The 12,002-nt window shown below is 51.1% G+C and overlaps 1 protein-coding gene across 3 annotated transcripts; it reads right to left on the reverse strand.

Moving 5' to 3' along the window:
- Positions 1–218: 218 nt before the first annotated feature.
- NR2F1 (nuclear receptor subfamily 2 group F member 1) lies at positions 219–10,497 on the reverse strand. Of its 3 annotated transcripts, XM_087958188.1 has the most exons (4): positions 10,065–10,497; positions 6,870–7,397; positions 1,032–1,219; positions 219–558 (listed from the first exon to the last, which is right to left on the reverse strand). In XM_087958188.1, the coding sequence occupies exons 1-4, from the start codon at positions 10,495–10,497 to the stop codon at positions 535–537; spliced, it is 1,173 nt and encodes a 390-aa protein (XP_087814314.1). In that variant the 3' UTR covers positions 219–534. The 3 variants fall into 3 exon arrangements, with proteins under 3 accessions (XP_087814314.1, XP_026528171.1, XP_087814315.1); XM_026672386.2 differs by having other exon boundaries at positions 219–1,219; XM_087958189.1 differs by lacking the exon at positions 10,065–10,497 and adding an exon at positions 8,317–9,960 and having other exon boundaries at positions 219–1,219.
- Between the last annotated feature and the right edge of the window lie 1,505 nt (positions 10,498–12,002).

Raw genomic sequence — 12,002 nt, forward strand, 5'->3', positions numbered from 1 at the left:
CCCGGTCCTTCAGGGTGTTCTTGCCTTTTGTTTCTTTTTGCTAAATTCTTTTATTTTCGCTTAAATTCTCACTTCAATTTTTAATTCTTGAAGAACAGCTTCAACAACATATATCGCACTCATTATAAGAAGCAAAGGGTTATATCAAAAATTATTAGTATAGAATCACAGGAAGCCTGGTTTGGAACCAGAAAAAAAAAATACAAAACAGATATAGATACATACACACAGAACAATTCCTTGTTTTTTTTAATAATTATTTGGAAAAACGTTATTTTCCCCCTCCCTAAATTTTTGTTTCTTGTGTTGGTTTTTCTTCTCTCCTTTATGCGCATAACGATGTTTTAAATTTTACAAAAAACGTGAAAATAAAGACTAATATTTTACAAAATGAAGATCAATGTTCGCGGTCAGTGTTTCCCTCCCGTTTCCCCCTCCCCCTCGGTCAGTCCGGCTTCAGTTTCGTTTCTTAAAACCGTGTTTGCTATACAGTTGATCACCCTTTCGGTCCGCGATCAATGCAGGGAAATCCGTCTAAATCCTCTTCCTCTTTCCTCTCTTTCTCGGAGGGCGGGTGGGCGGGCAGTATTATAGTGAGAAAAACAAAAACAAAATCCCTTCGGTCTTTGCTATTTTTTTTGTTCCTTCGTTTGTTAAAAGTCTCCCACCTCGGGGGTCGCCGTTGGTTCCACGCAGGCGAGCTGCCCCGCGTTTTGGCCGCCGCCGCCGCCGCCGCCGGGCCGGAGTTGCCAGCTTCCGCCAGTCTTTTCCTTCCAGACGAGGTTTCCGGGCTCCCGGCCTTGGGGAAGCGGGGCGTTTTTGTGGGTCCCTTTCTTTGCTCTCGCTCTTTCCTCGGACCCTTCCCCCCCCCTCTGGCCGCCCAGCCGCGAGGCCCGTGGGCGGGTGGCTAAGCGGGGAGGGGGGCGGCAGGGGCTGCTCTAGGAACACTGGATCGACATGTAAGGCCAGTTGAAGCTGCTGCCGGAGAGCAGCATGTCTCGGATGAGCGTCTCGATGGGGGTTTTACCTACCAAGCGGACGAAGAAGAGCTGCTCGATGACCGACGAGGAGACGGTGCGCAGGGAAGGCAGCCGGAGGAGCAGCTTGCCGAAGCGGCTGGGCTGGTTGGGGTACTGGCTGCGCACGTATTCCTCCAGGGCGCACTGCGATTTCTCCTGCAGGCTCTCGATGTGCGCCGCGTCCGACAGGCCACAGGCATCTGTCCGGCCACCAGGAGAAGCAACGCGGGCGGGAGGGAGAGAGAGAGAGCAGGGCAAGAGGGTTAGCGAAGGCTGGCCATCCCACCCCCGTCCTCTCCCGACCGGGACCCAGGAGAGCCCCCCACCCGCCGTTGCCTTGCACGGGCTCCTCTTCATCTGACTGGCGTCTCTATTTTTTTAAAGGAGGGCTGGGGGGGGGAAGAACCGGACCGACCCTTCTCGGCCCGGCAGCCACGCGGCTGCAGTCGCCAGGAAGGGCCCAGGCCTCGCTTCCTTCCCTGAGTTGCATCCTATTGTTAGCCGGTGGACACGCGCACTTGCGGGGAGAGAGAGAGAGAGATGGAGGGGGAGGCCGCCAGGCCGCCAGCTGTGCGTGGGGGGAAGGTGGGGGAGTGGGGAGGAATCCTCCGTGGACAGTCTCCGAAGGACGCCTCTCCCCCGCGCGCCTTCCGGTGCACCCTCCACTCTCGGGAAAGGCTCCGGGTGGGCTGAGCGGGGCCAGAGGCTGCGCATGCAGGCGAGAAAGCCGAAGCAGGCTAGGCTAAGGATCGGAGCGGATCGCTCGCACGAAAGGCGGCCGCCTCCATTTCCGGGAGGGGAGGGGCGCGAGGAAGGCAGAGAGAGAGAGAGAGGAGAGAGAGAGAAGGCGAGGGAGACTAGCAGCGCGCTCGCTTTGTCTCTGGCGCTAGAGACGCTGGAGTCAGGGAAATTTTGGTCGCCTCTCTAGAAGCCGGATCATCATTGCCGGGAAAATGGCTCGGCTCCCTGGCCTCCTCCTCCTCCTCCCCCCACCCCGCTCCCCCGCCTTGCGCCGAGGGGCTTCTTCTGCAGCTGCTCTCGCTCGCCTTCACAAAGCTGCGCCGCCTGCCTGGCCCGAGCTGGGAGGCTGCATCTCTAGCCGAGCAAGGAGGCCTCCAGAAAGACGGGAAAGTGCCTAGCACCGATTTTCTTTCGGAGGGGAAGGGGACGCATTGCCCGGAGCCGGGAAACTGCAGAAGAGGAACCCAACCCTTCCCATAATTGATTTTCTCCCTCTCCCTCCCTCCCTCCTTTCTTCCTCGTAGGGTTAAAAACGAGAGGGCCGAGGTATCAAGCCACCCTTCTAGTAGTTTCCCCACCGTTTCTATTATTCTTATTATTGTTGTTGTTTTAAAAACAGGTAACAGGTACGGGGAGGAGGAGGAAAAAAACCCCAAAGAGCCCAAGGAAAAGAAGCGAGGGAGGGAAGAAGCCACCTGCGCATAAGCCGCGGGTGCTTCAGGCAGGGAAGCGGGGAGCCGCTGTCGTGTGCCTTGTTCAGATTCGCAACTTGTTTTCTTCTATCAATAATAAATATTTCAAAACATCATGATCACAAGGCAGCCGTCAACTAGCAGGGCGGTTTAGCGGAGATCAAAGCAGCTTTTGAGATGGATGTGCTTGTGTGCATGTGCGCCCCCCCCCACCCCCGTGTGGGAAGTGTCTCTCTCTGTGTGTGTGTATGTATGTATGAATGTAATAATCTGGGGGGAGGGTCCTCCTAAGCGGAGCTTAAAAATCTAACACCTTAGAAAAAGGCAATGAAAAATTATTTGCACTATTCTTTCTGAGCTGTTGTTTTAGCTGGCATTGCGTATTAGTTTTGTGGCAAGGGATCTCCCGTTTTTCAGGCTATCGGGGCTATCAAAAGATTGCCAGACACCTTCATGCCCACGCTTCTGGCCTCAAGCGAAAATAGAAATAAACCAAGCTATAATTCAAACGCTTCTGAGAAAAGACCTTGCTGACCCCAGCTACAGACTAAGGAGCGCTTAGATGTACAATTACGCACGCCCGACTGTTGTGCTAATCCATGCTTTTGCCTTAAATGCAGTGATCATTTGCAACATCTAAAATCAGGGGAGGAGGTGCAGGGAGAAAAAAGAGAGTGAAAATGTGTATGTATGAGAGAGGGAGAGAGGGAGAGAGAGAGAGAGAGAGAGAGGAAAGGGGGGGGGAGGGAGATTGCAATGCACAGACGTCATGCAACAGAGACCTGCCCTTATTTGTGGTCCATTATAGTGAAGAGTCACTATCTTCTTTAGCTGTGACTAAGAGATCTTCCTCCTCTCACACCCTCTAGCTTCTACTCCCCCGTTTGCCACATTGCCCTTTTCCACCAGGGTCTTCAGGCAACTTCTAAATAAGGCAGGATGAAAGGGTCTAGTTGCCTCAGCACATCTCTTTGCAGGCTCCCTGCCCTATTCTCTGGATTGGTGAAATATTTATTTCTGCTTCTGCTTTCTCCAGCTTGAGGCCACCACTGGGATTGTGAGAAAAGAGCATCGACAAAGCTCCCCTCCCCTTCTCCTTAATATATCCAACAGATGCTTAATAAATCATATCTTCTTCTGCTATTCCCCCCCCCCCTTCTTTTTTCAAGCTGTACTCCTACCTAGCACATGAGGCTTTGAATGTACTTGGCACTCAAGGTAATTCTCCCGTCCCCAGCAAACATGTCTGGATCTTTTTGACCAGACAATCTGAAAATTAATTAAACAATCTGTGCTATCTGATCTATCCGCTGATTGAGTTGAGATGAAAATAGTAGACCAAAGAATGCGAGTGATGTATATTCTATTCTTCTTCTTTAGCTTACTTCTTTGCAGAGAGAAAAGAGAAGAGAGGAGGAGGAGGACTAGGAAGGCAGGAGGTTGGTGGACATAGAAACTGTGTTTCTCTCACTTTTTCAAGAGGTTATAATTTCTCCTGCAGTCACTATTTCTTGGTGTTTTCCTTTCCAAGCAATGGCAGCGAAATATATACATAAATATAAATGACTACATAGCAGATGCCAATCAGATTTTGTTATTAGATGGAGCATATTTTATCTAATGCACCTAGGACCGTTAGGTGCTAAAAAAAAATACTATTCATAAATGAGAAAATGAGAAATCAACATTGTTACTGCCTGGGAGATAGATTTATACATCTGACCCACTCTGATATTTCTGTGGGTAATATATATTGCCCATATAATTCTAAGTTGTAGAGGGATATGCACTCCCATGTGTTAATAAAAAATACATTTGCTAAGAAAATTAGCATATTGGTGTGAAAAGTAAACAAGTTGGGGTTACTTTTAAGGTGCTATTTAACTTGAAGATAGTCTCCAAACTTCTTATAGGTGAACAAATATATTCTAAAGCCGGAATGATGGTGATCAAATGAAAAAATAAAAAAATATAAGAAACACACTAATCTTCAAATAAGCTCAAACACTGATCTCTCATCTAAAAAATCCCAATGATTTTGAAGCAAGACTTATTTTACATTTAGGATCAGATTGCTGAGTTAAGCCTCTGGGACCAGGTGGCTAAAAATGTTTTTTCCATCCATCAAAGTTTGCTTAAAAAGTTGGATGGCTTGATGAAAGATTTGCCATCAATTACCTTCTGGCCAGCAATCAAAACAAGATTAGCCCAAGTGGAAATGAGTGTATATGAAAACTGAAAGGAGGAGGTAGTTGAAAGTGGGGTGGGGATGTGGAGGTGGTGGTGGGAAAGAACCATCAAAGAGGTTATGCTGGAAAATGCGATTCCAGTGTACCAATTGTTACTAAGTGAATAATTATGAACAATTAACATTGCTGTGAACAGCCCCCCCCCCCAAAATATAGCAATAATGTCTGCTTTATTAAACCATCCAGGTAAGGCATTACTGGGGCATTTGAGAAAATGGAGGGGTGGGTGTCAGACTTTTTAAATCTGGGGACCATTTAAATCCTTTTAAGCAACCACCTTTCTTTACCTTCTGGCTTAAAAGGTGCTGTTTTTAAACTCATCTGAATATTCCTACACTTTGTCCAATCCTCCCTGTCTCCAAAGGAATAAATGGGTTAAGAAAAAGTATGTGCAGTTGAAATCACCCTGAAAAATGCCAGCAGGGACCCTTTTTGTCAGTTGTGAAAAACATGTTTCCGCCACACACACACACACACACACACACACACAAAAAAAAAAGCCAAAGATAAATGCAGCCCAAACATGTCTCTCTAAGGCTGCTTCGTAAATCTCCCCATTTGTTTTGAGATCTGCACTTGATCCTTTTGCAAAGAAGAGTCCTCACTCCCAGCCCTGCATTTGCAGCCAGAGGAACAAGGGGGGGCAGTCACAGTCCACCTTCTCTGAGCACTGCGCATACCAATGAGTCCCCATCTAAATAAATTATCCAATGTTCAAATCGATATTAATACTATGTTTGCAACATTACAGTTTTGCACAAATTCAAGAGTCGTTTGGCCACAATGTAAATACTATTTCTCAAGCACCCGTGAGGCTAGAAATATTCATAAGATTCTTCCTCTCAACTAGAAATTCAGCAAGTCCGGCCCATGAAATCTTTTGTGTATTGCTTGGCTTCAGGTTTAAGTGGAAATTTAATAGTACTAAGGAACGCAAAAAGAATTTTTTTAAAAAACAGCACAACCATTCCCACAAACTTTCAATCCCACAGCAATTCTACTGAGGAGTAAATTCTAGTTGTCTTCAGTGGCATTTATCGTTTAGGAGAGGTGCTTGTGATTGTCCTGTGTAGAGTGCAAATTTAACTCACAGACAGCCATACCTTTTCAGGAAGACCCAAAGGCCATCTTGTGTATTTATCCATAAATCTTTGAATATTTTGTTGATATATGGATCAACCGGGTTTGCAATAATAAAAAGATGCCTGAATTTTTACAGACTTCAACCAGAGCACTTCAAAGGTGAGGTTAATATCCTCTTTTGCAAAGTTAATTTGAGCCATCTATCATAAACAAAATTATGGACCAGTACATTACCCATCCCTGTTTCTAATTTAATTGGGTGGGGGTGGGGGGCGTGTTGCAACTAATATGTTAGTATTGGTATAGAGTTGCCTTGTGCATTTCTATATATTTTTTTCTGCGAACCTGAGCTTGGAGGTGAGAAACTACAGAACTACAGAAATCTTTGGAGATGGAGGAAAAAGAGAATAAAAAACGGGGCTGGAACCTTGAGAAAAAGGCAAGAAAATATATCTGCAATTATTTGGGGGGGGAGCTTATCTCTCTCTCTCTCCCTCTCCACTTCTTTTTAGCAGGAAAGGAATGTGTGTGTGTGTGTGGGGGACTTTTGGCCTTCAGGTCAATTTTTACCTGCTCCTCTGATCACAGCAATTGGAATTATGAATACTTTCCAGTAAAGGGGGAGGGGGAAACCACACAGCAACAAAGCAGTAATGTGGAGGATTTATTTGTCTCTCTGCCTTCCTATTCCACAAGCTCTGGTGAAAAATCTTGGCCATGGTTTTAAACCTCCTCCTCCTCCTCCTCCTCCTCCTCCTCTCTTTTCTCTCTTTCTTTTTCTCCCACATTTTAATTTACTCTCTGCTCAGAAGCCAAACTCCAGACAAGGCAGCCACAGCAAGCATCCCTTAAGCCTTCCCTTTGCCAAGTGCACTGCAGAATCTACAGTAGGAAGCTGCTGCCCCAGCCCAAGTCCACCAACTCACGAGGCCTGTTCACTAGGCCCAAGCAAGCGAGCTTTGGCTCTCACCAAATCGGGCAGGCAGGGAGCTACCTCTGCCTTTGGCCCAAATCTCCGGGGAAAGGGCGGGCAAGGGCCCCGCTTCGCCTCCTCCAGACTTCCTAGCCCAGCCCGGCCCACTGACCTGAGGTGAAGAGGACGATGGCTTTGAGGCAGCTGTATTCCGCCGAGTCCACGTGCAGGGCCTTGAGCTTCTCCACCTGCTCTTGGAAGATGCGGATGTGGTCCATGAAGGCCACCACGCGGTCGGCCGACATGGGCGAGGCGTGGAGGCCGGCAGCAGCCAGGAGCGGGGCCACGTGCAGCGGCATGGAGCACTGGGCGGCGTTGAGCACGAAGAGCTCACTCCAGGTGAGGCGCAGCAGGGCCACCTGGTCGGTGATCTGCAGGTCCGGGAAGAAGGGGATGTTGCGGGCCCACTCGACGGCGCTGAAGAGCAGCCGCGCCGCCAGCTCGCAGATGTTCTCGATGCCCATGATGTTGTTGGGCTGCATGCACTGGCTGCCGTAGCGTGACGTCGGGTAAGGCTCGGCTCGCAGCAGCAGCGAGATGTAGCCCGACAGGTAGCAGTGGCCGTTCAACGGGTCGCCGTTGGTCAGCGCGTACTGGCCCGGGTTCGGCTGGCTCGGAGGCATCCTTCCTCGCTGAACCGCTGACGAAAAGAGGGAGAGAGAGAGAAAAGGAGAGGAAATGTGCATCCGGCAGCCTGGGCAAACCCCAGCCCTCCAGACAGCCGTAGCCCCGCGCTAAGGCGAAAGCAGCAGCAGCAGCAGCAGCAGCAGCCAGCAGCCCAAGCTACGCGCGCGCCCGAGCGCGCACACACATACACTCACAAGCGCGCTCCTTCTGACATACACAAACACACACACACACACACAAATCCGAAGGTATGGGTATGGAGAATACGGCAGACCCACAGACACGCCGCCGCACACAATGTAAGGCGCCCTCCTCCCCTCCCGCAATCTTGCATTGTTGTGCAAATGGGGACGCCCAGATGCTCCTGCCAGGGAGGTTGCTTTTCTCCCCCCCGCAAGAAGAAGAAGAAGATGGGGATGAGGGTGACAAGAACAAGAAAAAGAAGAAGAAGAAGGTGATACGGATAAAAGCATAAGCTTTTCAAAGCTGTCTCTGCCAACAGCTTAAAAAAAAATAAATCGGGTCCCACCTGCAAAATGTTCCCTCTTCGCCTTTCCAGAGAACAAGTGAGACATTCTGAGTCCCCTCAAGCCCAGTCGGTGCTCAAAGTTGTTGCGGTTGCAAAATACCATCCAGCCAAACCTTCCCTTGACTTGCCAGTCTGGAATCGCACAATAAGGCTACCGAACTGGGAAGGGAAGGGGGAGGCCGTGGGGGGGTGGTGGTGTCAGGGAGAGCTCTCCTTAGCCTTTGCAAGCTACTCTTGCCTAAACAACCAGGTCCCAGTCCCACTAAACACACACACACACACACACACACACAGAGGCAAACCTCTGCCCAATTTAAATGGAACACTCTGTGTTAAAAAGGATGAGGGGGGGGGGGATTGTTACTGTTAAATGGAGATGGATTAAAACAAAATGTGAACTTACAGAAGCCAAACATGAGCGGCAAGGAAGGAAGGATAACAGTCTTTAACTGTAGGGTTCCAGAAAGCAGCAACTTGCTACGGCTTTGGCCAGTGAAGAGAAACATTTGCAACTGTGCAGCATGCACAACACATACATACACACACACACACACACGCCTGCACGTACTACTCGAATGCCATGGATTCATTCACTGTCCCAGATGTAAGCCTGTTTGGATTTATTTAAAGCTGAACAAAGTTTGTGTATGCGTGTAAGTGTGTAGGGCTACTAATCCCAGGCCAGAAAATTCTAACTTGAGATTTATAAATAAAGGTGACAAGGTGAAGAGAGGGCCTCTGGTGAATATTTTAACCCCTCCCCCAATTAATATTTTCTGTTTCATACTGTTACGTATTTTAATCATTTTCAATCAGGATATTTCTGTCTTGTTGTCAGAACCTCACTTCTATTTCTGTTACTATAGTTTAGATTCCCAGAGCTGCAGCTGTGCATTTCAAGCACAGTTCCAAGATAGTGGTGGATTTATCTCCTTCATATATATTTGTACTGATTAATTTCTAGTTATGTTTCTTCAAGATGCCTTTCCTGACAAAAGCTGGCTGAAGCTACAAATGAAGTCATCAGTGGACAGTTTAAAAAAATATATACCCTTTTTGCTATGGCACGAGGGAGAAAGTATTTTAATATTTGTTTCAAATTTTCACTGCAGATAATGAATTATTTGATCTATTTGACACTTACGACATTTTTAATCAGAGCATGGGTACTAGCACATTTTGCAGTAAACCTGGATAAAGGAAAAAATAAAATAAAAAGTAGATGGAAACATATTATAAATAAAAGGCTTCTCCCTTTGGGGTGAGGGTGGGAGAACCTTCCTACCCCAATACTGGAACTATTTCTGTTTGTTTTCAAACATTGACCAGCACAATCCAGAAAGAAGCTATGCCTTATGGTAACAACAACAACAACAGCAGCAGCAGCAACAACAAACAGGGCAATCATTGACTTGGGGTGATTTGCAACTGGTAAGTAGTACTGTATTTAAGAGACAATGGGGTTTCATAGGAAATGAAATGAAGAGCAGGCAGAGGGACGGAGTGGTGAAATGACAAAAGTAAAAAGAAAAAAGAAAAGAAAAGCATGTCCATAAACTTTCCTCCCAAAAGCAGGAGAGGAAAAAAAAGGAATCTCGGCAAAGGCCAGGTGTTGGAAAACGAGGAGTAGCTAGCAGGTGAGCAGAAAGAAGCCACACAAGCAGATCACAATTCACACACAGACAGCACGCACAGCCTTGAAACACCTTCGTTCGGGGAGGCGAGAAGTTTGACTCGGCTGAAGTTGGGATTCCCAGCCACCCCCCTTCCCATTTTAATAGGAATTAGAAATAGTGAAAAGAGGCAGGAGAAGCCAGCCAGTGGAAAGAAAGGGCTGCTTATTCGTCCCTTTCCTCCTTCCTCAGTTCCGAATTATTCTTGTTATTCTTTTAAAAAGGCTGAGGTGGGGAAGAGAGAGAGGGAGAAACAGAGGGCGAAGGGAGCAGCCGACTCACACGCTCGGCAGCCTTGGGTGCCTGCATTAATAATAGTAAGGGTACTAATAATAATCTGCGGATGGAGCGGGAAGCTGCGATGTGGGGGCGAAGGGGACGGGGGGTGGGGTGGCCAGCAGGTCTCCCCCTCCCCTCTCCAGGACCCGCTTCTCTACACCCCCCGCCTGGAGTAGAATAGGGAGGAAATCATATTCACCTTCCCTCCTCATGCCCACTTTGAGGCACTTCTTCAGGCGGCAGTATTGGCACTGGTTGCGGTGGTGCTGGTCGATGGGACAGTTCCGGTTGGCCCGGCAAGTGTACGTTAAGTTCCTGCGGACGCTCCGCTTGAAGAAACTTTTGCAGCCCTCGCAGGTAAACTGCCCGTAGTGCTTCCCGCTGGATTTGTCGCCGCACACCACGCACTCGATGTGCTGCTGCTGTTGCTGCTGGCTCTGGCCGGAGCCTTGCTGCTGCTGGCCCTTGTCGCCCGGCGTGGACGGGGCTCCCGGCTGGCTCGGCGTTTGCGGCGTGTGGGGGGCCGCCGAGGCCCCTTGCTGCGGATCCCGGCCCGGCTGAGCTGCTCCGGTGGGGCCGCCCCCGGCCACGTCCTCTTGCGCATCTCGCCAGCTGCTAACTACCATTGCCATATCTCGGGCCCGCGGAGGGAAAAAAAAACACGGGGGTCCGCCGGGGAAAAGGCCGGGAGAGGATTGGGGGTCCGGGCTGGGTGGGGGAGGGGGTCGGGGAGAAGGCGGCTTCTCGGGCCGGGGGGAGGGGGAAGAGCAGAAGCGAAGGCTCAGGAGTCCTCCTGCTTGGCTGCTACTGCTGCTGCTCTTGCTGCCACGGCCGCCGCTGCCTGCTCTCTCGGCTGGTTGCTTTCCGCTTCTCTCGCCTGCCCTGCCCCCCGCCTGCCCTCCTTCCTGCCTTCTTCTTCCTCCTCTCTCCGCCTCGCCTTCCCCGCTCCCGCGTTTTCCCTCTCCCCGCCTCGAACTCGGGGCGATTCCTCGGGAGAGGGCGATGGGATTCCCGCGAGCTTTCAAGGCTTCTCGGCGGTCTTCCAGCCCCCGTCCCCTCCGCCAAGGCTCGGGGAGCGTTCCTGGGGCCGCCCGGCCAGAGCCTTCCCTCTGCCTCCTCCTCCTCCTCCTCCTTCCTTCCCTCCAGAAAGGCGTCCTTTTCAAGTTGCAAAACCAAGCGGGGCGAAGCGGCCGGTCGGGAAAGGCATTCAGGAGGGGTCACCCTGGGGAGGAGAGGGAGAGGGAGCGGGAGGAGGAGGAGGAGGAGGAGGAAGAAGGAAAGGAGGAAGAGGAGGCGGTGGGTTCGCCCGACCCAGTCCGGGCCGCCCACAGCCCCGTAGCGTCCGAGCGGGCTAGCAGCTCGCACCGCGGGCGGAGAGAGGCAGGAAGCCGAGACGAAGAAGACCGCCAGGAGGCTGCCTCCGCCGCCTCCTCCTCCTCCGCCTCCGCCGCCTCCGCCTCTGTCTCTGTCGCCGCCGCCGCTAGGAAGGGTGCCGGTGCTGCGGCCGCCTCCGCCGCCACTGCCTCCTCCGCCACCGTTCGCTGCCGGGGCCCGACCGGGGGTGTCGCCGCTGGATCGCGCTCGTCCCCGCCGCGAGCCTGGGAACGGCGGGAGGCCGGCGAGAGAGCGGCCGAGGCGCAGCTGCCGCTCAGGGCGCGCGGGTGTCCGGGGGCCAGGTCCAAGGCAGCGCCGCGTAGTCAGCCATTCAGCAGAGGCGCTTCGGGAAGCTCCGGGGACGCCGAAAAGAAGGCAGGCGCGGAGGCCAGCGCCGAGTTGAGGAGGCACTTTGGGGCTCGCTCTCTCTCTCTTGCCGCCGCCGCCGCCGCTTCTTTCTTCGATCGGGTCTCTCCTTCTCTCCCTCCTCCCGCTTTTAATTTCGGGGAAAATCGACCAAGGCGAAGCCAGCAGCGTCGCTTTCGCCCGGCAGACGGAGGATCCCCAGCCAAGTGCCAACGCCAAAAGCGAACATGGAGAGAAGCGAAGGTTACACGCGCGCGGAGGGGAGGGAAAAAGCCAAAGGAGAGCGAGCGAGCGAGCAATCCAAAGTAGGTCGAATAAATAAACCCTCTTCTCCTGGCGCTTTCCTCGCTCGCGCTTCTCGCCTTCTTTCTTCTGCCGTGCTGGTGGCAAATAATCG

Source organism: Notechis scutatus, chromosome 2 (assembly GCF_049901735.1).
Source record: "Notechis scutatus isolate UNSWTSFEM ecotype Mainland chromosome 2, rNotScu1.2, whole genome shotgun sequence".
NCBI classification, from domain to species: Eukaryota; Metazoa; Chordata; class Lepidosauria; order Squamata; family Elapidae; genus Notechis; species Notechis scutatus.